Consider the following 25,785-nt stretch of genomic DNA (forward strand, 5'->3'; position numbering starts at 1 on the left):
GACCACCGCCCGCCCCGCTCCCGCAGGCCTCCGCCGGGCGCTCGGCGGCCATTATCCCGCCCAGCCGCCGGGGACGCCGGGGCTGGCGGGCGGGGCGGGGGCCGGCGGCGGCATGAGGGAAGGCGGCGAGCGGCGGGGGGCAGAGCCCGACCGCCTGGCGCTGGAGCTGGGGCGGGAGAGGCGGAAGAAGTGAGTGGCCGGCGGGGGATGGCGGGGGGGCTGAGGCCGGGGACCGCAGCGGCTGCGGGGAGCCGCGCCGGGCTGCCCTGCCGGGGGCTGCTGCCTCCTCCCCGCCGCAAAATGGCGGCCGGCGCAGTCGGCGGGCGGTCCGGCTGACTGGACGGGGAGGCCGTGTGTCTCCCAGGAGGTCCCACAGCTCGGCGGGGCTGTGCCGGGAGCCGCGAGTGGACGTGGGGCGTAGGGCATGGTGGGCGATCGAACAGCTGGTCGAAGGGCTGGGACTGGCATGAGGAGCCTGAAGAAGTTGGATAATTTCAGCCAGAAATGGGGCTGGTGCTGAACGGGCAAGGAAAATAGGACTGGGTGTCGTGGTTTAACCGCAGTAGGCAGCTAAACACCACAGAGCTGCTTGCTGCCTCCCCTCCCAGTGGGATGGGGGGAAGAATTGGAAGGGTAGATGTGAGAAAATTTGTGGGTTGAGGTAAAGGCAGTTTAATAAGTAAAATAAAGGAAACAAACAAACCAAAGAAAAGCAAGCGATGCAGAAAAAACCAGTTGCTCACCACCAGCTGACCAGTGTCCATCCCCAAGCAAGGCAGCCCTGGCAAGCTCCACACCCCTCGTTATTATTGCTAAAGTTGACATTACGTGGTCTGGAATATCCCTGGGGTCAGTTGGGGTCAGCTGTCCCGGCTGTGTCCCCCCCCAACTCCTTGTGCCCCCCCAGCCTGCTCGCTGGTGGGGTGGGGGGAGAAGCAGAAAAGCCCTTGGCTCTGTGTAAGCACTGCTCAGCAGGAACCAAAACATCCCTCTGTTATAAACACCGTTTTCAGCACAAATCCAGAACAGCTCCGTATGAGCTACTGTGAAGAAAATGAACTCTACCCAAGCCCAAACCAGTACACTGGGATTGGAAGCCACAGTGGGGTAAGAACAGAAAAGACCTTACGTGGGTGCATGCCTGTTTGGGGGAAGAAGAATCAAATGGACATCAAGGTGCTCTTTAAACACGCATTGTTCCACAATGTCGAATAAAACTGGAAAGCTGGGTTTCACTCTTTCTCTACTATCAGTAAATATCTCTGAAACCTACAGGGAAGGTATAGTATGTCTCTAGTGCATTTTGCAGAGAAGATGAGGACCTGTTAATGCAGTTAGTCCCCTTGCTTAAGCAGCAAGTGGTTCAGTGCTCTGATGATTGTTGATGCTCATGCAGTGGTGGGATTCTAGGTTGGTTTTTTTTCCCAGTTTGCTTAGGAAGTTACACATTTTTCCTTGTGTTAAAGAACATGATTGCCTTTTGAATGTTAATAAATTAAAAGTTAGAAAATGTCAGAAGCTCCTGCGCTGCTCCCTTAAGTCAGACTCTTAATATTTACATTTCCATACCATTTTCAAACATTCTGTTCCATACTGATGTTTTCCCTGGACAATGTTTCTTTCCGTGTCTGGGCTGCAGATTCTCTTCAAACTAGTCCTGCAGTTATGGACTTCATAAAATGTTTATTCACTAACAGAAAGGGGGGAAGCCAATATTAACAAAGTCAAAATGGTTAGGCAGCTTGTATGTTCATAATGGCGCCCAAAGGAGCTTGGACGTACTTGCACCAACGTGTAAGCAAATGTCCTTTTACTAAGTCTCCTGAAAAGTAGCGTGTCAGTGTAATATATCAATTATCCTTTGCATACACCAATTCTTTTAGCTGACACACAATCCTGATACTGTAGGTATTCAGGTAAAAAGCAGAATGGTATTGGCTTTGTTTCACTGCTCTGGTTTTGTTGTTGTTTTTTTTTTTTTTTTTAATTAATAAAACCCTGGATTCTTTGTGCACCTTAAGTTCTTGCTAATATACCTGAGAATCTTCTGCAAAACTGGGCCAAAAGCCCAGCACAGATTGTGAAGTGTTGACTTACTTGCCGATGAAAGGAAAATATATATTTAATAAAAACCTTGAAAAAAAGGTTTTTGATGGCGTGACAGTAGACTTGCAGCTCCAGGTGGATTCTGCACCTGTTTCCTGTGTGTATCTTGTGTGTACAAATAGACTATATCATTATTGCCTATTTCACAGAAGTTATTTATTCAACCTAACTGTTAATGACCAGGCTTGTTAGACATCTGCATCTAAACCAGTGGCATGTATAGTCAGTGAATACAGAAAGGCTCTTTGAAGGTGTGATTCATCTGACCCACTGTGGCTGGCTGTTTTAGATGACTCAGACCCTAGGAGGTGCCTGTTTCTCTCCATTGGGTATAAAGCAAGCTGAGGATGACTGGCTTGCAGATAGATGGTCTGCATTCCTTCACAGCCATCTCATCTTTGTTGTCTTTTTACTGGCTTATTTGATTATTGTGTCATTTAGGCAGTTTGCTAACAGCCCACCTACCACTCTCATTTAACACTCAGGAAAAAGAGATTTTTACTTCAAAGAGTAAATTGAATCATCCATGTCCGTAAGGGGTCTGTACCTAAAGTACCTGCTGATTCTCAATGATTGTGGATGTAGTGCTGTGAAATCTTTCAAAGGCTTTAATGAAAGTCAGCTTAAATCTGACTCTCAATTACTGTAATCAAGGTTCAGCACAGGTTTTGACTGGGAAATGTCATGGCAAATGTTTCTGAGAGAGAGAGAGTGTGAGAGAAGGCATATAATACTGCAGTATACTTCTTAATAGACAAAGAGGTCTTAAAGCCATATATTTATGCATGTCAGCTACTTACGAATGTTGATGGAGTTGTGTGTTAATTCAGCTTGTGAGATTTCAGCTTCTGTGGCTTTCCTGGCAAGGAAAGCTGCAGCATTTTCCCAGCATACTGCTGACTGCGAGTGTCTGAAGTCTGTAGCTTTCAACGCTGTGTATGCTCTTCCCTGTGCTGCTGCCTTTCACACTGCGCAGTATTGTTTCTGGTTTGTTCATAGGTTCTGAAGGCATCTATATATTTTGTCTTCTACAGGAATCAGTAAAGGTCTGCCATGTTGTAGAGCTGATGCCCTAGAAGTGGCGTTTTGCCTTGAGCTTCTCCTGTAACGTTTCACTGGTTTCTCTCTCCACTATAGAAAATGGCCTCAAGCAGCCTTTTGCCTGATACATGTATCAGATACCCAGATCTGGGTAGCAAAACGTGCAGGAAAATGGCTTTCATCCTAAGTGGCTGTCACTTTCAAGTAAAATAACACCCGTAAACTGTCTTAAAAAGAAACTTAGCAATTTTTTCTTTTGTCATTTCAATCACAGCCTTCTCATCTGAACTGTGCTTTTTTCTCGTTTTCTTCACAAGAGCTTTCTTGTTATGCTTAGGATGCAAGGATGTAGTTAAGTTCCCCTGATGACTTAAATGTGAGCTTCCAGGATTTACGGGCTTTCTTCTGTGATGACTATAAATTGTTGATTGACATGGGAAAGATTCATAGGCCTTGAATATGTCTAATTATGTTTAACATGTGACGTTGCAGGTAAAGTTACGCCACAGTCCCTCTAAATACAGACCAAGTCTTTGGGCAGGCAGCTATACACAGCTGCATTAAATTCACAGTAACAGATACATGGCCTGACCATCACTTCCTATCACAGTTAGAAATAACTGCAGAAATGGAAAATACTCAATACATTAAAAAGCTGAAGTATTTACCAGGTTGATCAAAGTGATTGATTTCTACAATACCTTCTCTGTCAGGGCAGGGACTGTAATTTACTGCATGTACACTGACTGAAATAGAGAGGTTCCACCCTGACTACTTTCTGGGTGCTATTGGAATATTAAATGTTTAATAATAATTAGATTTCTTTAAAAACTGGTTTCAGTTCCCAAATGAAAATAAGACTTTCTGTTGGTGTAGCAATTACAGTCTTGACACCTGACAATTCATCATTTCTGTACACATTTGCATCCGGACAAAATATAATTAGAAGTTGGCTGGAAGTTTTGCTAATGATGTAGAAAGAATAATAAAATCTTATGTAAGAAATGTTGCATATAGTCTTGGAATAGTTACAGAAATTAAAAACTGAAAACATTGGATTTAAAGAACTCATTCTTCCTGTGTTATCCCTCTTCATCCATCTAAGCACTTCATTAAGATTTCTTTGAAAAGGTAAAACAATTTCATTTTGATACAGCTCAGCTCTAGTTACAGCTTTGACTGTGTCTAATTTTCAGTGTTTTCCAAAAATCCCATTTTAGCACTCACTGTTATCATAATTTCCTCTTTTCCAGGCACTGGGAGGTTGATAGAAATCTGCTTTACAGAAACCTTATCTATTTTTATTGGAATGATACCAGCAATGTAGTAAGACTTTGTCTTTCTTCTTCCTAGCCATCTGCCTCTTTCATTCGGAGTGGGAACAAACAGGCAGCAGCAATCAGATTTCCTTTGGTTTTCTTGTATCTAATACTTTCATTATTTCTTTCCTTAGGTCCCTCCTCTCTAACGTTGGTAGGGACAAAAAGAGCAATGGAGCAAGGAGGGACTGGAAGACCCAGCTCTCCTCTGCCATTTGAGATGTCTGTCTTACTGTGCTCCAGTGTGTTTCTTGCACTGAAAACGTACTTGCATTATGTTTAATTACTCTTCTTTACATTTCTTTGCTATTTCAGCTCTTCAGCCCTCCTTATTCTAGGCATACCTCTTCTGTTTCTTCAGATTGGTTGGTTTGCTTCTGCAGCTTTCAGTTGAAATCTGATGTTTCAAGCTGTGGAAAAGAAATGTCACCAACTGAATGCGAGCATGAGGAGTGCAACAGGTGATACTATTTATCAGTAATCACCTCTATCATCAGGGCTTTAATTTCTTATAGGCTAATTAACTATTTCTTGAAGAGCATTTCTTACTATGAACATGTTCAGAAAGAGAAGATCCATGTTGACATGGAAGCTCCCCTTAAAAAAAATAATAAAACCACACCAAAAAATAGGACAGCACAATGATTTTCTCACTTGCATGTTTTAATGAATTAGGCTAAGATTTAAAAGACTTCTATAATCATATTGGTATTGTAAAGCATTTTCTAAAGGGCCTTATTTGCAGAGTTGTGTTCTCAGTTCTTTTGAAATATCTCAATTTGGGCACTGAAAAATAGAGGCATCCAGGAATCATTGGTTGTTTTTTGAACTCTTGGCCTTCTAAACTTAACTTTAAAGGACAAAACCACAAACTGCTGTTGCGTTGTGGTGCGTTGTGTTTTACTTGCACCTATGCTGGTGTGGGCTGACTTCCTGAGATCTCCATAGACATCTCCAAAAAGAACCAGGCTGTTGGCCTAAGTATGGTCAGTAATTTAGTTAGGAGTAATTTTCTCCTGGCGTGATCTAGATCATATGATTCATTGTAGCACACTAAACTACCATCTTACCACTTAGAAGGATGAGAGTCATTCAGCACGTTGTCTCATGGATGCAGGTGGGTTGTGCTCTCATCAAAGTCCTCTGCTAGCTTCTGCTCCTGGTCATACCTTCCAAGGCAGAAAGAACTCATTTTCCATGGTACTTGTCAGCTGTCTGGCTGCCCGACCAGTATACAGAAGTAATCAATGGGCAAAAATACGTTTTGCCACAAGATTAAGTTTAAGGTATGGAAAAAAATGGTGGCTTTAGCTCCTGTATTTTTTATGTAGCACTCAGTTACTTTAATCACTGGCTTTCTTTTCTGATAGTCATAATACATGGCATGCTTTGATTGGTTTTGTTATGGGTACAATTTAGAAAATGACTCTTAATCATTGAGGAGTGGGTCAAAATGAAAAATTAATTCAGAATTTCAAATAGCATATTCTTGTTTCAAAAAACCGTATTCTTTGGTCATCTTCTTTTAGATGAAGAATTAAGGCCAGTGTCTTCTCTACATTTGTTTAATTCTGATGATCTGCTAGACAGTTATTAAATTTTAGGAAATGTTGGTCTTGTTTTTTTATGGAAGTAATTTTATTCACAAAGTAGAAATAGTTCTGTTGTTTTTAAGGCTGTACTGTAGTATCCATAGAGGAAAATACATTAAAAAAAACATGGGCAAGATGACGTAATTACATAGGAAAGACCAGTAGATACTTCATCTGAAAATATATTCATTTTTTTCTTTTTAATTTTAATAATAGGATTAATGTAATAGCCAATTTATTCTCTAAATACCACAGGCAAATGCTTGAAACCTCAATGTTTGAACTAAGAAACACTGTAACAGAACTGGAAAAAAGACTTAGCAGTGTTGACGATGAAGGTAAGTGAAATACAACAGGGTCTTGCTAATTGGTTAGGAAACACAGAAAATGAATTCTTTTGGGTAGGCCCTACAGAGATACAAATTTTTATTTAGAAATTTAAGTTATCCCTTTTCAAACGTGACTACTATAGGTATGATGTTGCAAATGTGAAATTAAGGAATACTATATGCTGCCATGTTAGCTTTTTTGTTAATTATTAATGAAACTATGAATAACATGAATTCATAGAGTTGGTTAATATTCTGGCCACAGTAAGCCCAGTGAAAAATTCCCTTGATTTATATTTTCAAGCTCTTTTGTATGCAAAGATCCTCATTATGAGGATTACTAATTAGAGGCTTTCTCAGTCTCCAGAAAAAAGTGGGAACAGTTTGAAAAAATGCTAACTTTTAGTTGAAATGGCATGAAATAATTTGGGAAATACAATAACCCTGTATTTGTTTTAAAGGTAGTGAATGGAAAACCAGATATGAGACACAAGTAGAATTGAACAGACAGCTGGAAAGGCAAATTAATATTCTTCAAGACAAGATGGAGCTTATTCATGGAAATCCAGCAGGAAGAAGTGGGTATTCATAACTGTTTTTCAATAGAAATAGTGATTATATGTTAAAATTATATCAATGGGTCAAATGTTCTGCTTATTTGTAGATAAATTGTCCATTGTTCGCACCTTTGATCAAATGCCTGTGGTGAGTACTATGACATTTAGTTGGTTAACAACAAATCGCAGTGTAATTAAAGAACTTCTATAATATTTGTTTTTTCATGACAAGAAATAGCAGCAGCCTGGTCTAGAAACCAAAGCAATCAGTCCTGCTTACTTTTTTATTGTTTCTGATATGCAGTTGCTTATAAATTTGTAAAGTATAAAGTCATTAAGTAGGAGGTACGTAAGACTGGAATATTGGGAAGGATCATGTAGTGAAATTTTTAACTGAGTGAAGGTTGTGTGATTGAACCTGAAGTAAAGCGTCTGAGATGGAGTAGCTGGACTAGTTCTGTGAATAAATGGAAAAATGTTGAACCTTGATCACAAAATCATGGCATCATTTAGTGTTTGACCACTCTCACAGTAAAAAAAAGTGCTTTCTTGTGTTCAGATGGAATTTCATGTGTTACAGTTTGTGCCCATTGCCTCTTGTCCTGTCACTGGGCACCACTGAGAAGAGCCTGGTGTCCTCTTCCCCATTCCCTCCCATCACGTGTTTATACACATTGATAAGGTCCCTCTGGGCCTTCCCTTCTCCAGGCTGAGCAGTCCCAGCTCTCTCATCCTCTCCTCATCTGTCAGATGCTCCAGTCCCTTCATCATCTTCATAGCTCCGTGCTGGACTTGCTCCAGGAAGTTCCTGTCCTTCTTGTGCCGGGGAGTCCAGAACTGGACCCAGCACTTCAGATGTGTCTCACCAGTGCTAAGGAGAAGGGACGGATCACCTCCCTCGACCTGCTGGCGACGTTCTTCCGAATGGAGCCCAGGTGGCCGTTGGCTTTCTTTGCAGCAAGAGCACATTGCTGGCTTGTGGTCATCTTGTTGCCCACCAGGACCCAAAGGTCGTTCTCTGCCAAGCTAGTTCCCAGCCAGTAGGCCCCCAGCATATACTGGTGCCGGGGGTTATTTCTCCTTAGGGGCAGGACTTCGCATTTCCATCTGTTGAACAGGACTTCATGTGATTCCTCTCTGCCTATTTCTCCAGCCTGTTGAGGCCCCTCTGAATGGCAAGACAATCTTCTGGTGTATGAGTCACTACTCCCAGTTTTGTTTTAACTGTGATAATATAGATGAATAGTTGCAGTAACATTTTGTATAATAAGTTACCGGAAAATTCCTCATCGTAGAGTAAATTTTTGCAACACTAAAGGAAGTATCTTTCCATTTTTTAGATTTTATTCCTTAAGATGCTTGTATTTCATGACCTGTATTTGAGCAAAGCATAAAACATTTTTCTGCAATCTTGAGGAGAAAATGGCAAGAAAAAAACCAGTAAATATTTTGACCGTTTAGTCTTCTAAAGTGGTAAATGAAGTGAAAACAATTTTAGATTCAGGACTGCTTTTTCCTTAGTCTGTTATCTGCTGAAATCTTTTACCTTGACACCTTTTCTCCTTCTTACCCACTTATAGAAATAGGAAAGGTAGATAAAGATGTTATAATGCCTTGTAACATAAGCAGGAATAATGAACGTTATGAGGCAGGGCTCTGACAAGTTTTATTCCAGTTGCTTATGCTTACAGAAGTGTTTCCATCTGACTTTTTTGTGCTTCAGATTATGAAGATTAATGGGAGTTTACTGACCCTAGAGAAGGCTGCATGCCCTGTTAGTGGGAATGATTATCTGTTGTAAGCAGGGTGTGAATAATGAACTGCTCTTTCTGATCTGATCCATGGCTTTCAGATAGTAAATATTCTTGCCAGTTTTAGTACTGTCCTAAAGACCATAGTGTTTTCTAGGTTGGCAGGACTACTTTATTTTTTTTAAACAGCTAATTAAAAAAAGAACAAAATCTTTCCCATGCCACTTTCCTGTTTCATGGAGTTGATTTGAAAATACAACTGGGATTATGTCTGAAGAAAAGTCTTGAAGACAGAACATTGCTCTACAAAATTTACAGTAGAATCTGCTTCAGACAATGTTATTCCTGTCAGCCTGTAAAGCACAGACTGGCATGCATGCTTATGGTATAAGAAGTGTTTATTTCCATCCAATTGCTAGTGCTCTTAACCAATCCAATTACACCTTGCCAAGCACTCAAAGAGTCATTACCAGTGAGATAATCTCCTTCACCAGCAGCTGGGCTGCACCAATCCAGTACATTTCTAGTACCTACTGAATACTGCCTTGCCTCCTCACCTATGAGATATTGTTCTGAGAGGTTTGATTACTGTTCCCGTAAAGGAAAGAATGACAGCACAACTGGAAGATTCATACTGCCAGAAGGAGTCTAGAAGACAGTTTGGAGAGTCCTAGACTTCCTCAGTGACACGTAGGGAAGACTGGAGCCCATGTGCCATGCCATGGTTTTTTCTTCTGCAGTTTTAAGTCCTTCCTTCAGCCTTCCAGCTTACAGTGAATACATTCTTCTGTTTGCTAGCCAGAGGGGAAAAAAAGTGCATAGGGACTTAGTGAAATGTTTCAGTTTTCCTTGTTTTAATTTTCAGGAGATGGAAAGAGGGGAAGAAAATAGATGCATTTTGTGGGCTTTGCTGGTTTTATTTCACTGAAGCTATCAGAAAAGTCATTGTATATTTACAGATACTCTTGGAGAATGCGGAGCTGCTTTTTTTTTCTTTTAAATTTTAGGAGATACAAAACATCGGTAAAAAAAATACAGAGATCATTTTGTGGTGTTTAAGCATACAGGTTTATCCAAATCCTTTTTATGGTTTTGTGAGTTGTTCATGGGAGTAGGGGGGAATTTTTAGCATCTCCACAGATGAGAATAAAGAGCAGATGTGGTGAGTGGGTGTAGAAAAGCAAAGAGCTTTGCAGCCAGTCATCAATCTGCATTTGCTCAAAGTAAAAATGCTGAGAGTGGGTATATATAAAATTGTGCGTGTGTGTGTTAAATCAAAAGTACACTATGATATTCAGCTTTCAACTTGCAGTTGCATATGAAGCTCTGTGGAGAGATAGCAAAGTGATTCTTCCAGTAAGTTGGTGAAATTTCTATAATACAGCAACAGTAGACAGTAGATTTTGTTTTGAGCAACGTATTTAGAAAATTAAATAGTATTTGCAAGTCTTTTAAACCTGTGTTCCCAAGGAGGTTAGAATTGTGCAGTTAGAGTTATTAGAAAGGCCCCTAATAATTCTTAACTTCCTAAGCAATTTCAGCTGTATTTAACAGAGGAGATATCTCAAAGATACTAAAGAGATTTATCTTACTCAGCTAGTCATTTAAGGTCCTACCATAGTGAACAGAAGGAGAAAAACATGTCTGTAGCGTAATTCATCCCATTTAGAGGTAGATAGCATAAAATATTTTCTTGATATCAAGCACTACAGGGAAAATAAAAAAAAAATTAGTCATCAGAGACCCTGGCAGTCAGCAAGCTATAAAAACCTGAATGAAAGAGAAGAATACAAGTGCAAATTCTGGAGTGATGAACAAGGAAGCACAGAGGATTTTCTGTGTTGATAAATTGCAATAATTGTTGCAGGTGGCTTGCACTATTTTTACTTCAGAATTAGAATCATACTGATGAATGATTCCTTGCTATTAAGAACACACCTAAACCATTTAAATACACAATTATCATTCTGAAGTCCTTATACTGACTTGAGATAATGCTTTTTTTTCCTTCAAAAAAATTCTGTAGATGTCACATGACAGTAATCGCAGAACCAATACCTTGAACACACAAATTTTTACAGGCAGGGTTTCGAAAATCATTTTTGTGTACTGAAGGCAGATCAAAAATAACCTAAACAGTGACAAGCAAAAGGGAGTTCCAACAGTGACAAGCAAAAGGGAGTTCCAACAGTGAAAACTGTTTAGTCAGTAATTTCCTTTATGTCCCAATGAATAATAGAAATGTCATATAGTACTTCAGAAATAATTACAGAATGAATGCCTTCTCTCTAAAGTATAACATGATGTGAATTTTACTTGCCTCTCTTAAACATGCTGCATTCATTTGTTCACATTTTTTCATTAAATGAGTTTTGGTGAAATACATGCTCTCTGCTGAGCATAATTTCCCATATAAGCAGAAAGAAAATTATTCCTTTCTCTCTCACCATTTCTGCAAGAAAGAATCCCTAGATAGCAGCTTTAGTATGCAAATACTGAAAAGCATACTGCAAAATCGGTTCAGAAGAGCACACTCCTGATAGCATTGCCTTAGCAACGCTCTAGTTAAGATTAGCCAAGGAACCAAGGTTTCTGTGATAAATCACCATTTTCAGGAATGTCCAGCACCATAGCTGAGAAAATTCTGACATTAAGGGCCAAATAATTGCTTTGCAGAGCTGCCTTTCTGAGAGCACAGTGACACAGAACTGAGACCCTCACACAGTCACCTCAGGGTTTTTGCCGTCAGTTTTAAACTGTAAGCAGAATGTGTGGCAGTGGCACACTGGAGAAGGCGTTAGCGACATGACAGGAGGGGAATCTTGCGTTGCATGAAAACACGCAACAAAGACACTGTTTCAGTAGGTGTTGATAACTGCCTGTAGGGAACATCAGCACTTTATAATGGCATAGGAAACGACAATTCTCCTAGCAAGTCACTGTTAAAGGAACCTTGTTGCTCGTGCTGGAGTAAGTCACCAATAGCTCTATGGGAATAAGAAATCTGCTATCCTATCTTTTAGTGAAACTTGGAAGCATTTTGGAGAAAGTTCTGTAGTCTGGTCTGACTGCCCTAAGATATATCCTGCCTTCTCACAGACTTCCTCTTCCTACTCCTTTCATCTGACCTCAGACAAGTATTTTGGATGCTTCCAAGAGACCTTTGTGATTTGCATTTTTTCCTTTCCTTGTCATGTTGGCATTAGTTGTTCCTCCTGGTGGCCTTGCACAAACCAGCAGACTATTTTACTCAAATCACTTTGTGGTATTCCCAGAGACAGAATACACTTTGTATTTCAAAGAAAACAATCAGGGAAAAATCTTGCAGTCAAGTGACATTTTTAGCTGGCTGTTCTCAAGAATTCCTCAGCAATTGACTGGGACCCTGGGATATCTTCCAGGGAAAATGTGTAAGGAAGGGATCTCCAGACTTTTTCAGGCCTATCAGGAGAGATACTGAGTGAAATGTTTCAGAGTCAGGAGCAACTTGTTCTGCCAATCTGAACCACGGCAATGGAAGTCTCCGTTTTAACTTCCTACTGCCCGAGTCAGCAGATAACCTCTATGAGCAATGCTGTGGAGACCATTGACATAAGGATTTAGGGTAGCGGTGTCCCACACCTCTTACACTGAAGGAGCCTGAACTTTCCAACAAGTCTCCGGGCTGATTTCTTTACCCTGACCATTGCCAGTGTCTGGTGGGAACAGGACTCTGCATTTGTGTGGTTCAGCTCTCAGTCTGGTTTGGAATATGAAGATGATGCTAACCACGAGGGGGCACTTGGCATTTAGGCAAGTACAGGGAGCCTTTCTTCACCTGTACCGAAGCCGTTACAGCATTTGGTGTATATATATCGAGTGCATACTCTATGTAGAAATGTGCTATGCTAAATAATTTTTAGGCATCATTTGTTCAGTAATATATGACTAGTGAGTTTATTGGTATCAAGTTAAAATCAAATTCTGTTACAGTAAAACTAAAGATGTAGTATTGCTTTTTGCTCTTGATGGGTTTAAAATGATATGTTAAAAGATTCAGCTAAAGCAGCTGATGAATGTCAGCTCCTAGTGTTGGAGGGAAGGGAGTTTATTTTCTAAACAAAACTTCATTTGATTTAAAATGTCAAGTAGAATGGATTGCAAAGGCTTCTTGTGTTGTTGGGTTTTTTCTACACAACTGACAGATATGTTGCTTCTGTTCTAACTCATGGAGAAAAGTTAGAGGATTAGAGCTGAAGAAAATTGCCATAAGGATCAATGGTCTGCATGAGCTGGCTCTGATGAAAGCAAGTTGATGATGTCATGTATTTGTCACCTTGTCTGTTGTGAAATGATTGATAGAAATTGTCACCTTTTGCCACTGGTAGCAGAGCAAGGAACAATCCAGAATGAGAGCAACTTACGTGGGTGGCCTTAAAAATTCAGCTGCAGTATCATTCTGTATAATTTCATTTTCTGGCAATTGTTAAGCCAAATGTGTAACTTCAGTCAAATAAAAAGGAAATTGTATGAAAAAAAGAAGAACTGGAGAATTGGTGTTCCCTTTGTGAAACTCTGGGCTTTGGTCACTGCTGGACACAAGTCTTAATGTACCATTGCTCTGAGAGTGAATCTTGCTAAGCCCTGCAAAATTCCGTTACATAAAGAAAGTATTCATTTAAAATCTCAGTATGTCTTTTAGCTTACCAGCTTGCTCAGAGTGGTTTGACATGGACGACTTATTGAAAACTAAGGATCTTAAATTCAGGTTAAATCCTTTAGTCAGCTTATGACTCCTTTTCAGGAATACATTGTCCAGCTATTCAAGGCTTAGTAGAAGAACCTGTAATAAATCTAACTTAAAAAAATTTTCAATATTCAGTTAAACCATTTCTAAAAAGCTTTCTCAGAATTTATCTTACTGGTTCATCCTGGGGTTTGGTTGGCAATTTCTCCTTCTCGGGGAGTGCTGCATAGCTGGGAGGCTCCTTCTGGTTCTCTTGAGCTCTCACTGGTCCTTGCTTTGTATTGAGGCTTTTCTGTGCTCCAAGAACTCTGCTACAAGTCTTTGTTACTGCATGCTTTAAGCTCTGTTTTCTGTTAGCTTTTGCTTTTGTGTTTTACTCTATTAAGCACTAAGCTGATCATACAACCATGAGCATCGAGAATTCAATCTGTTTCAGCGAGGCTTCCTTCTGCTTGCTTCCCACAGAATTCAGGAAAGGCAAATCCAGCCCTTAGTGATTTAGCTGAGTTCATAGGCTGGCGTTTCTCCCTTCTTGATTTGTATTGTGCAGCAGCTAAAGACTTCAGATATATAAGGTCTCAGCTAGTTCTTCAATTACTGCCTTGAAAGTAGGGGTGGGAGGTAACTTACAGACAGTCCTGGCTAAAGTGGGTTTCCAGAACTTCTTTGAAGTTTTACCATTTAAAATGGTCATGTGTCTGTTTTTGAAATTACATTTTATAGTGTTTGGGGAGCCCAGAACTGAACACAGCACTCCAGGTGTGGCCTCACCAGTGCTGAGTAGAGGAGAAAGATCCCCTGCCTCGACCTGCTGTCAGTACTTGGCCTAATGCAGCCCAGGATAACAGCCTATCAAGGAGCAGCAGTGTGGAAAACCATATCTGTGTCATTTTAACACAGTGGAAATGTGTAGTGCATAACTGATAATTGTAGCATATAGTTAATTGCTTTTGTCTTTGCATTGTGGCAGCCGGAACCATGTAAGCAAAAAGCATAGAGCTTCTACAAGAAGCAAATAGAATGACAAATATCATAATGCTTGGAGAATAAGGACTATGGTGATGATATCTTCATATGGTATGGAAATACTTCCAAAACGTTTTGTTTACTATAACCACAGGGTTCCTTAAAGGAGGTTCTTAAAGAACTAGAAGAAGAGAAGAAAAGTCTCCAGAACCAGCTAAAAGACTATGAACTTAGACTGGAACAAGAATCAAAGGTTTGTAATCACTGTATGCCTCTAATCTATAAAAGCCATTATGTTGTCTGACAGACAGTGTGTGTGGAACACACAATAGTATAGTTCCACAAAATATGTCACTAGAAGAAAGCTCTGCTGTATATTTGTTTCTTCCTGTATGATGCAACTTTTAAAATATTTTGCTTAATGCTAGCCTATATCCCTTATTTTAACTGTAGGCTTACCACAAAGCTAATGATGAACGGCGCACGTACCTCTCAGAGATCTTACAGGTAAGAAAAATATGCTATTCAATAACTTTTAAAAATCATTATGCTTTCTTAATGCAGCAACAGCATCTGTTAATGCCATTAGGTCAAAGTCTTTTATCACTTCATTCATCTACCAAATCCATTTCAAAAGCTAGAAATTTTTAAAAATTTTAAGAGCTAGAAATTGAAAGATTGCTACAATTTATTTATTTTTAAATACTGGTTTTGCTTTTGTGTCAATTGGAGTTTCATTGTTCCCAAGGATAGTCAAAGTGCCCTTAACTGAGAAAGCTGAAGTTATTTTCTGATACTTGCTTGCCCATCCATTAGTCAAAAGACTGCTATGCTAGTTAATGTTTCAGTTGAAAAGAACAGAACCAAATTATTAGCAGTACTGACACCACCTTAAGTAGCAATTCCTCTTTTTCATATTTCTCCTTTTTTCTTTTAAACACAAACTAGCCAGCCAGCTCTGAATGACAATACAGCACATATTTCAATTAAATTTAGAAGATAAGGGGTAAGATACCTTGGTTGGTTGAAATCGGAGGTTAAATCTTATTGCTGCAAATTATGTAATACATAAAAGTTGATACTATAAACTGGAGGAACCTGTAAAGGAACCTGTAAAGATTTCTAGTACTTCTTATTCTGAAAGAGCTCCTAATTCCTGAATAACATAAAAGTAATAGCTTAGTGTGATACTCCAGAATGACTGTCACTGAATCCCTGTCATAGCTAACTGGGGTGAAAGGCTGTAATTAGCAGTGTTTCCATGTGTTTGCACAGTGGGCAACTGATTCTCTTACGTGGTTCATTGCTGCTTTGGGAAATCTGAAAGAATTGCTTAAACTAACTTTCCAGCATGAAACCAAGAAAAAGCCCAGGAAATGCCCATGATAACTGTTAGTATCTTTACATTAACAGTGAAACTGGGAAATGCTGTAGGAAGAAGGTAGGAAATAAAAGATTATTTTATTGCTGAACATGCTAGCAAGAGGAGTGCCTATGTTCAGCTGCCTAGAAAAGCACTTAAACATGCATAAAACATTATTTGAAGTGAGGTGTATGTACCTGCATGTTGCTTAAATGGGGCATTAGGGACTAGGATTTTGCCACTGACACTTAAGGTAGTTAGTGCATTGTGTTTTCATTAGTCAGTTATTTGCCCCCATGATTTCAGAACCATATGAGAGCAAAATAATAATCTCCAGATTAATCTCTCTGTCTTTAATTCTCTGAATATTAAACAACCAATCTAAAGTAGTTGCAGAGGGATCCTCTGTAATCTATGGAGAGAGAAGCATGTTTAAGGTACAAACCATCACACCCATTTTAGATCAAGATGAAATGAATTTCCAAGGGATTTATGTGTCCCTCTTCCTGAGCTATAAGTGGGGCCTAGGTGAGTAGTTTAGACATCTACCTTTTACATTGCTAATCTGAACATGGCAGTCAACCTAATCATGGCTGACCATTGGTTGCAAAAGAATCAGTGGTTTATCTGGGCCCTTCAGGTCCTGTTCTGCTATGACTTTGATTTGATTGTTGCTTTTATATTATCTTAAAATCTGCGTATGTATGCCCTCCCTTTTAACAGCTCATTTTAACAATAGAGGCAGAAGTGAACTTACATTCAGTCCAGACTCTTTCAGCTGTATTAAAATTTCAGTGTTCTAGAGCCTGCACAGTAATGTTGGCAGCAGAGTTAGAAGGATTTACCCATAGGCTAACATTTTCCATACATTCCAAAGTAAATATACTACGGGATGTTGTTATCCTGTGACAACAATATATTCCAGTGACACTCTCTTAGTTACAGAGGGTGGATATAATGTCTTTTTAGGCCTTTTATTCCTCATTATGTTTGTGCTTTTCTATTACTCACAGTAAAAACTAATAATCATAGAATGGAAGTTTTTACTTGGAGGTGTTAAAAAATTCCCAGATATTTTTGGTTTTTTTCTACTTTGTTTTGGATCCCTCCTGAAGCCTGCAGCAGAAGAGAGAGATGCTTCTGAGCAACCATTTCTTTTATTTACCTTTTTTTTTTTATTGAGTGCTTTTCTGCTTTTTTACAAAGTATATGTATCTTCCGAGTGCTTTTTTTGTTTGTCTTGTCTGGATCTGGGAGGATATAGTCAATTTTAAATGATAGTTTTAAAATAAATTAAAGATTTCACAAACTTGAGAACTCATGCTAGAGGCACCGATGGTTTATGGTGTATTCCTGTTTGCTTTTTTTGTTTTGCTTTCAATCTGAAAAAATGTTGGGTTTGGATTTGGACTCCACAAATCTCAAAGCACTTTCTGGTGGTATTCAGAAATTGGTTTGAGAAGCAGGCAAAGAAGAATGATAGATATTTAAAAGGGCCATTCTTTCAGGCCAGATTTTTACTGCAAACTTTTACTAACATAGTAGAGTCTGACTTGTGATTGGGATTTCTTTGCAGAAAAAGACCACAATTATAGAAAGGCACAACTGGAAAGCTGCTTGTGCAACAGCGGCTCATTTTAGTTGGGATAGGCCTGGAGTAAACTACCAGCAAAACCAGTGCTATAGATAATAATCGTATATACTGGCACTCTATATTCATATAAATTAAAAAAACAGTGAAGGCAATCGTAGCCCAGATCTTGCCTTGTGTCACAGAATCACATCTGTTCAGAAAAATGATAAATTATACTAGCCATCATCTTTAGTACTAGAGTTCCTTGAGTGCAAAAAATTTCTCGTCTTCAAGAAAGTAAATCTGTGCAGATCCTATTCCATTTTTACACTTGCACTCTGAAAAGACTCTGCTTTAGTTATAGCTAAACTGGGTCAGCAATACTTGCCTAGTGCATTGTATACATGGAAGCACAGTAGAAACCATTGTCTTATAAGCAGTGAGAGGTGCTGCTTTTCAGTGCCAGAATTTTTTCTCACAAGTGCAAAATGTTTTCACACATGCTATAAAATGTTGTAATGTAATGTAATGTAATGATCCAAACTTTGAGCCTTGTTTAGGTAGCCCCAAAATCTAGCTCTAGGCTTTCAAAAAGTCTTCCTTGGTCTGGTTAGCCGATACTTCATATATCATGATTATCATATGTTTATTGCATGTTCCTGATGGATCCCTTTAAAGGGGCTGAGAAAATTCCATGCACTTAGACTAGACGCCCAAGTGTGCACAGCAGCCAGACAAGCCCTAAACCTTCTGCGTTTTCTGGTTTTCTGTCCATGGTAGAGCTGTACCTCTGAGAGGTGGCTCTGAGAGGTAATGGCAGCTGGGTGAGCCAGCAAGCGCTGGGTGAGAAGGGAACCCTGTGAACTAAGGAACAGGAGAACGAACTGATTTCATCCTGCTCAGATGCTTTTGAATGCAATACCAAGAGTAACAACTGGGTTTTTTTCAGTATGTCCAGTAATGTAGATTTCCAGAGTATGCAGAGATTTCCATGCTGTGGTATTTTTTTTGAAGTGGTTCCTGTTCTCAATTAATGGTTTAATCATTCAAAAGTAGAACTAAGTGACTATAATTTGATTTGTTTCTCATTCATGGAAGTATGTTAGAAATAGAATGCTTCTTCATTGACAATGTGGAATTATAGGTAGTATGACCAAAAATATGCTGATTGAAACTACATGTTCTCTGATCGTCCAGCTTAACAAATAATGGTATTTTTGCACAGCAAGGGATTTTGGCATGTGTTCAATTCCCCAAATCAACAAGGCATCAGTGTAATATGTGCTTAAAGTACTTTATGGAAGTAAGACTGTAGTGGGTCAAAATTAGTTTGGAAATATTTTATTTCCTTAACTGTGATTGTGGTTAGGATTTAACTTGTTTTGTAAAAATTTGGCTGTTGCAGACCTCAGCGACACTTCAAATTGTTGAAAGGCAAAAAACAGATGCTCTGACTGGCAAGGGAGAAAACCAGATATTGAGGTAAATTTCCTTTATATTCCCTCTGTTTTCTGGTTTATTATTTTTTGTTGAATATTGCAACTTTCCATTCATGGTAAATATCACTGAGCATAATCCTACTGACAAAGTATTACTCTTAACATCATTTTTGATACTGCTTTTTAATCAGTTTTATTTAATACTAAGCATGTTGCAATATCGAAAATACATATATTTAAGTGGCCTTTTTGAAATCTTACAATACCTCTGATGTTCTTCCCTTTCAACCTGTGTTTAAAATGGATCATTTTTTTCTATATTACTGCAGAGTTGGGAGCAACAAGTATACCCTTTAGTCCGTGAAGAGTAATTCAATTAAATAAATGCCTGCCTTGGTCCTTTTTTAGCCAATAGAGATTGTAAAGCTTTTTTTGGATGATAATGTGAGTGATTTTAGATGACAACATATAAAGGCTTCATTGTTTAACAAATTTCTGTTTAGTTATATGGGTTAGAAATTTAAATTTTAAAAGAGCCCACCTGCTCTGAGCTATATAGAAATAAAATGAATTTCTGATTGTAGTGCTTGTGAGAAAGCTTGAAATTGGAGGAGAGTTATTTTTTTAACTGAACTGAAAATGTTAAGTATATGAAGTATGAAGGATACTAGGGCATCACATCGGAAGTGTGTTGGACCCAGTATCCTGCCTCCAGAGGCCATAAGTAGATGCCTACAGAAGCGTAGGCAGGCAGATAAAATATTTGCTTTTGGAGCTCTCCCAAATACTTTATATTTGGAGACTTCCTGAGCTAGTGTGGTTTCTATGTATTTAGTATCTCACAGTAAATACTCTTCCATGAACCCACTTACTTCTGTTATTAAAATGAGCATACACAATATATACTGGGAACATCTGAAAATGTAATGAGTAAATTATAAGCATGAAATTGTGTAGACATATTTGCTTGCCAGCTTTATGCTTTCATTCTGTGGAAGCACAGAATCACAGGATTTCATAAACTGGAACAGTAGATCTTCATGCTCCAGGAGAGGATATTAGTAGAATATGAATTAGTGTAGTACAATATGAATTAATGTCTATAACTGAAGTTTCTGAATACAGAAAAAGTACTGGATGGGTCTGAGGTACACCGTATATAGCCAGCGTGTTGCTTCTGGCCCCAGTGATGTTTGACATAGCTCATGCGAAGGTCAGGAAGCTAGAACTAGGAGAATTCACTGTCTCTGCTGGGAGATTAAATATCGTCAGCCAGATATTGAGAGTTGCTGAGGCTTAGCACTGATCTGTGATAATGTTGGGGTTTTATTATAATTTATTTTAGTGGATCATTACTTACCCTGAAATTACATGACAGTGTGTTTCTGTAGTTTTCTTTATATCAAACAAAAGAAAATTAAGTGTAAAAGATAATAAAGTGTCCTGTAATTGCTGATCTCAGAAGATGCATATTGTAACAAAATATCCCCTTTTTCCCTCAGAGGATTTTTTTTAAACTTTTCAAAGTACTTTATGCACATGAAAGGAATAGTTCATCTTTTAAATTGTCCTTAGTAGCAAAGGACCCAGTCTGCAAAGCATTGGCTTTTATAACCAGTGATTTAGAACTTTCAGGTCAAACTCTGGTCTTGGCAACATGGAGATAAGAATGGGGATTGGCATAGTTTGTATTTTGAAGAGATGCTAGAATGTAAGTAGGCCCCCCTTGATCATCACAAGGTTAACACAGCCATTGTCATATTATTCCTTTTTAATTATGTTTTGATTTACAGCCTGAAGGTTGTTCATTCAAGCTGACATTAATGAGAAATAATTTCATTCAAATAAGAGAAGACTTGCATGATTGAAAATATATGTGTTCTTGAGAATAATTTGAAAATTTTCTGTCCTGAGTTCTTATCTCACTTCTGTTGGCCTTTCAGAAAATGCCTGCCTTCATTGGATTTCAAACCATACTAAGAAACTATGGTTATTGTTTGTTTTAACTATAGGTACAGATATGGAAAATGCAACCTGTATATTAAAGCAACACTGAAACATTTTTGAGTAGTAATTGTGAACACTAATTGTTGTTGCATTCGGTTTCCTGGCCATCCAAACATAGAAGTCAAGTTCAGTAGGGGTCCTTTTTATGCCATTTCATAGGACAAGAAGATAGGCTAGCTGACTTTTGGGAAAAACATGGATGTCTTGATGATTCATGTCTCTGATGTGATCTAAGCAGCCAGTTTAAAGTCATTTGGAGCCCTTACTGTCATACTGAGGCATATAGCAGGGCTTATTAACTCAGTTTCAACACTGCACTGGCTGCAGCTACGTGGCTTCTTAGTCCATAAGTCCAGCTGGTTTTGAGTGGAAAGAGGTTTTTCTGCCTGCAGAATTCTACACAGACATACGCTGTCTGCTTGATCCAGCTCTACAGTGATCTGCAGATTAATCAATTGATTTTGAGTAATCAATTGATTTGAATTTGAATAATCAATTGATAATTGAGCACTTGGGTTCTGACCTTCCAAGCTCTTGAGTAGAAGTAGCTCTGTATCTCTATGGGGCCAGCTCTCCCTTGAAGACCATGACTGCTTGTAAGAGCTCGAACAAAGGATGTGTCAATCTCAAGAAGACTGGCGAGTCCTAGGGACAACTTTGTTGGCTGTTTGTCCAGAAATTTGGAATTTGCACAGATCATGTCATCGCAGCTTCTACTGCATAACAAAATATTTCTCTGGCTGTCACCATGAATATAATGATGTGATGTTGTGATATATTTTCCTTCAGAGTGCCTTTACTTGAGAAAGACATTGAAACCCTGTCTGTTATCGTTAGAGTATGTAAAGTGATGTCTGTCCACTGTAGTAATGAACAGGGAGAAAAAGGTACATTGCGTAAGAGTTGAGATGCATGTTGCTTGATCATGAGAATGACCCTTCCAGTTTGTGGAATCACCATTCCCCTCCTGGAGATTAGTTTACATTCCCACTGATTTCTCTTAGAAGATCAAGATGAAAATGGCTCTGGTAGGTTTCGGGTAGATGGTGTTATGTGTCCTTGATGCATACCACTTCAGAAGTCTGCTGGCAGCATTTCCCATGTATGATCATGGGCTGAAGAGCATGGGTCTCTGGAGTGGAATACCTGCAGAGAACTGTAACTACATCTACATGAAGTGTTTTTCCATTACCTCATGGGAATTATGTCATTGATGAAAATGTCTCCTTAGCCAGTTATCATTCTCTTTGTGCAAATGTTTAGTATTCTGTTCATGTTCTTCGAATTCCATCATTTAGGCAACAGGAAGTAGTCAGGAATCATGAGATGAGGATTGAGTTTCAGTGCAGAATAATTAGATGCTCTGCTAGCCTGCAAACCCAGAAATATACTTGTGTTTTCCTCTCTCAGGTTTATTAATTCACAATAGTAATCACTTATGCAAATATAAAAAGCATGCAAATTTCTAGCAGTTAAAGCTTACAGGCAATGTGACACTTGGTGACTAACTTCACCCATTTTATTTCAGAGGGAGGTACAGTGTTCCAGGAAACCCGAAGATGGTTAATCCTCAAAAAGGATCGATTAAAAAGACTGTAGGAGTGAAGCAGCTTCCAAGGCTAAAGGACTGATTTAATATTAATGCCAAGAACTTCCAATCACTTTTTAAAAATTTTAATTTAACTGAAAATTTCAAAATTGAAAATGAATGTATTTGTGCCTTATTATAATACCAAACCCAGAGTGGCATGTCTTCTTGGCAGTCTTAACGTAAGTGTTCCTCTGCCTAATGGAATTGTTCTAGTTGCCATCTTTGTTCTGGTGATCTCTGACCCTTTCTGTTCTCGTTCTCATCAGTGATTCTGGGTGTCAGGGAGTTGGAAGCCTTGGAGAACATTTCATGTCTTTATACACTAGGTAGATCCTTGAACTCTTTCACTGCACAGCAACGATTGAAAACAAACAAGCCTCTAACATTTTTGATCTCTCAACCAAGAAGAAAAAGGCAGACTGATGTAACCTGAAGTATTATCTCAGCACCCAAAACAGTAAATCTCAGATAAAATTCCATTCAGGGGCATCCCCATTCAGTACAGGCAGCAAAGAGACTCTGAAGTAGTCTGATGTTGGTACAGCTGAACATGCCTTTCATTTGGCTTTTAAAAAGACCGACAGCATAGTTTACTAGCCAGTCTGATTTCTTACATGATACCATACAGTAGAGTCCCTTTACAATTGTTTTATATTCCATGAGCTTTCTTACTCTAGCAGAGAAGACAAAACACCTCCAAATCTAACTTTTTTGAAAGTTGGCTTGCCACAGATCCTGTGTCGACCATCACTTTCTGTCTGCATGGGTTAGAAACACAGCACCATTTCCAGCTACTTTAGGCACTAGTAATGGGTAGAACCAAAAGAAAAATCGAGCACTTTTTATTAAGGATTCTTTGGAGCCAATCTTGCAGAGGGGTTCTTTCTTTTAAACACTATATACACTATATGTTTCCTGATATTGGTATGTTGCTATTTGAGATTTGAACTCTCAGGTGAACCTTTGTATCCACAATCTGGGTTCCATAAAAATTTCTGTGTATTCTTCAGCGGCACTGATCGATATATTTTTAGGGTCCAAAATAGTCTTTAAAGTCATCTCTTCAATGAAAGTAGAACTACTTCGCATTTTCATTCTTAAGCATGCGATTATTGTTGCAGTTTCATTACTGACATTCTAGTCATTAAACTTCAGCAGAATTTTTTTAAGTGGCAACAGGAAAAATGTTTTGGTAATGAAGCTTCAAGCCTCTGGGTTACCTTTTAAAAGCTCTTGGCAGAGCAAATGTGATTGATTGACTGCCCTTTATTATTTTTAAGAGCATCCCCAGCTCTTTGCAGTATCTAATAAAGCTTTTTGCCTCTTCAAGAGCAGTACTAATAGTTCCTTATTACTGGCAGCATTAAAGTGAGGCTGTAATTAAACTCATACAAAAAGATCAATGATGTCATTCTAAAATGCAGAGAAAGAAGACTTGCAGTATTGTACAGCATATTCAGTATGGAAACCCCATTTTTTCTCTTACATAGTACGAGATTTATTACAGATATTTCTAATGTTACCATGATGCACCTGGTATCATTCTTTCATAAGCAGGGTGGTCTGCCTGGCCAGTTTTTTCCTCACAGTCACAGCTGAAAGCATAGCACAGCTGATTAGGTTAGCCCTCTTCTGTTCCTGTTTTTCACATGGAAAATTTCCAAATTTTGATTATGCTGGCATTTGTCATTGTGGAGAAGGAGAGGGGAAGAAATCACCATAATGGCCCTATTGGCATAAAAGAGAAGGGACATCTGCAGTAGTGAAGAATATCCAGTTCTTGGACTCATGCAGCAGACATTTACTACTGCTGTCTCTGAATCAAATGTTAGTCAATACACTCAAGTCTGGTCCCCGAAGCACCTCAAAATAACTGGAAACCTTGCACAAATGTGGCAGAACAGCATTTATTCACAGCAGGAGACTTGGACACTTTCCTCATGGGTAGTCCTCACTGAGGACTTAAAAGGGACTTTTTTATTTTTTAAGCCTAAGAAGATACATTTATTGGTACAGTTTGGTACAGTAGTGACCTGAGGAGAGGAACAGACTGTGTCCTTCTTAGTCCCTGTTTCAGCTTGCCAGGAACAAGCTCAGGATTTGAAACTCAGTAGTATGATAATTAAGCTCTAAAACATGTGTTTGACCATTCTAATTGTGTGTCCAGCTGTAATGTTTTCTGTGCAAAATGGTTATAGTTCTGTACTCTTACTCTTTAAATGACTTGGCATTTCATTTTCCTCCTGCCTTTCTGAAAATAAGGGCAACCTGATGATTAGGTTCGATGACTCAAGTTTCTTTGCAACAGCAAAAAGATAGGTTTTGGTTTCAGAAGTGTTGCATTATTTCTTTGGACCTGAATAAAACTTTTGCATTGCTAGCTTTCCCAAACCATGTTGGAATTTTTGGTTTGGTAGTTTTGGATGGACGAGTGTTCTGAAGTTCCTGGCTTCATCTTGCATGGACTTTTCTCACTACTGCTAAATCTATGCTGTGAAATGGGGTTTATCTACATTTGCAGCAATGAAGAGTTACACGTCTTTACACAATATCTTCTATGTGGCTATTCCAGTGCATTTAGGAGTAATTAATCCTTCAAAGCATAGTAGGTACTGTTGTTCTCATTTTAGGCATAGAAGACTGAATCACAGAGCTAAGTTTATTTAAATTAGAGATGGGAGCGTAGTGATGTCTGGTTTTTCCTGATTTCATGACAGAGTGATCTTTTGTAATGTTGCTATCCGTTAGAAGGTAAATTCTGTCTCCTCTAAAGTCTCTCTGTGCATCATATTCTAAACAGTGGACTAATCTGAAGACAAAAATGGGAAATGGAGTTGCTGACAGTTGTGGTCAGTGAGCGAATGGAGCTAAACATCAGAGGAAGATAGGATTAGAGGTGAAGGTTTGAATCTGGCCAAACTTCTTCCTGCAGCATGGAATGTAATTGGGATTCCATATGTACTGGTTGTAGTGTAAGTGCCTTTAATTGATGGACTGAGAAATTTTATGTCCTGACTCTTGGGACTTGAGAGTATGCTTCCCTTACATAGTTACTCATGTAACTCCACTGATTTCAGATGAGTCGTGATTTTGAAGTAACTATGGCATTTTAAGTATTTACCCGTATTGTTGCTGGCAAATATGGATTAAAAACCTCAAATGCTGGTAAGCAAACATTTATTTTCTGAAATACATTTTTTTTTAAGTCTCATGATTTAAGAGGGTATTGAGTTGTGATTTTTCTTTTTAATAAATCAATATAGCACCACCGTATTCCTCTATGACAGAATAAAATTAAAATGTTTACTGGATAGGCATTGAGTGTGTGGTTGATTATTATGTAATTATGCAGCATAACCACAGACTCCAGAGAACTTGGGTGATGAGCTTCCTATATTCAGGATATTATTAACAATAAGTGAGAT

At 38.8% G+C, this 25,785-nt stretch overlaps 1 protein-coding gene across 5 annotated transcripts in view; it reads left to right on the top strand.

The window, feature by feature from the left end:
* The first annotated feature begins 102 nt into the window (after positions 1–102).
* CCDC169 (coiled-coil domain containing 169) overlaps positions 103–25,785 on the top strand; it is a 48,739-nt gene continuing 23,056 nt past the window's right edge. Inside the window, exons 1-9 of one of the 5 annotated variants that reach the window (XM_075050570.1) lie at positions 103–189; positions 6,314–6,396; positions 6,849–6,965; positions 7,052–7,092; positions 14,542–14,640; positions 14,841–14,894; positions 18,729–18,805; positions 21,559–21,656; positions 22,298–25,574. In XM_075050570.1, the coding sequence (XP_074906671.1) occupies positions 113–189; positions 6,314–6,396; positions 6,849–6,965; positions 7,052–7,092; positions 14,542–14,640; positions 14,841–14,894; positions 18,729–18,805; positions 21,559–21,656; positions 22,298–22,368 (717 nt within the window). In that variant the 5' untranslated portion in view covers positions 103–112 and the 3' untranslated portion in view covers positions 22,369–25,574. Of the gene's footprint in view, positions 190–895; positions 1,108–4,808; positions 4,928–6,313; positions 6,397–6,848; positions 6,966–7,051; positions 7,093–14,541; positions 14,641–14,840; positions 14,895–18,728; positions 18,806–21,558; positions 21,657–22,297; positions 25,575–25,785 lie in introns of those variants that run through there. The other 4 variants (XM_075050569.1, XM_075050566.1, XM_075050567.1 and 1 more) reach the window with 4 other exon arrangements.

The sequence above is a fragment of the Buteo buteo genome, chromosome 18, assembly GCF_964188355.1.
Source record: "Buteo buteo chromosome 18, bButBut1.hap1.1, whole genome shotgun sequence".
Taxonomy (NCBI): domain Eukaryota; kingdom Metazoa; phylum Chordata; class Aves; order Accipitriformes; family Accipitridae; genus Buteo; species Buteo buteo.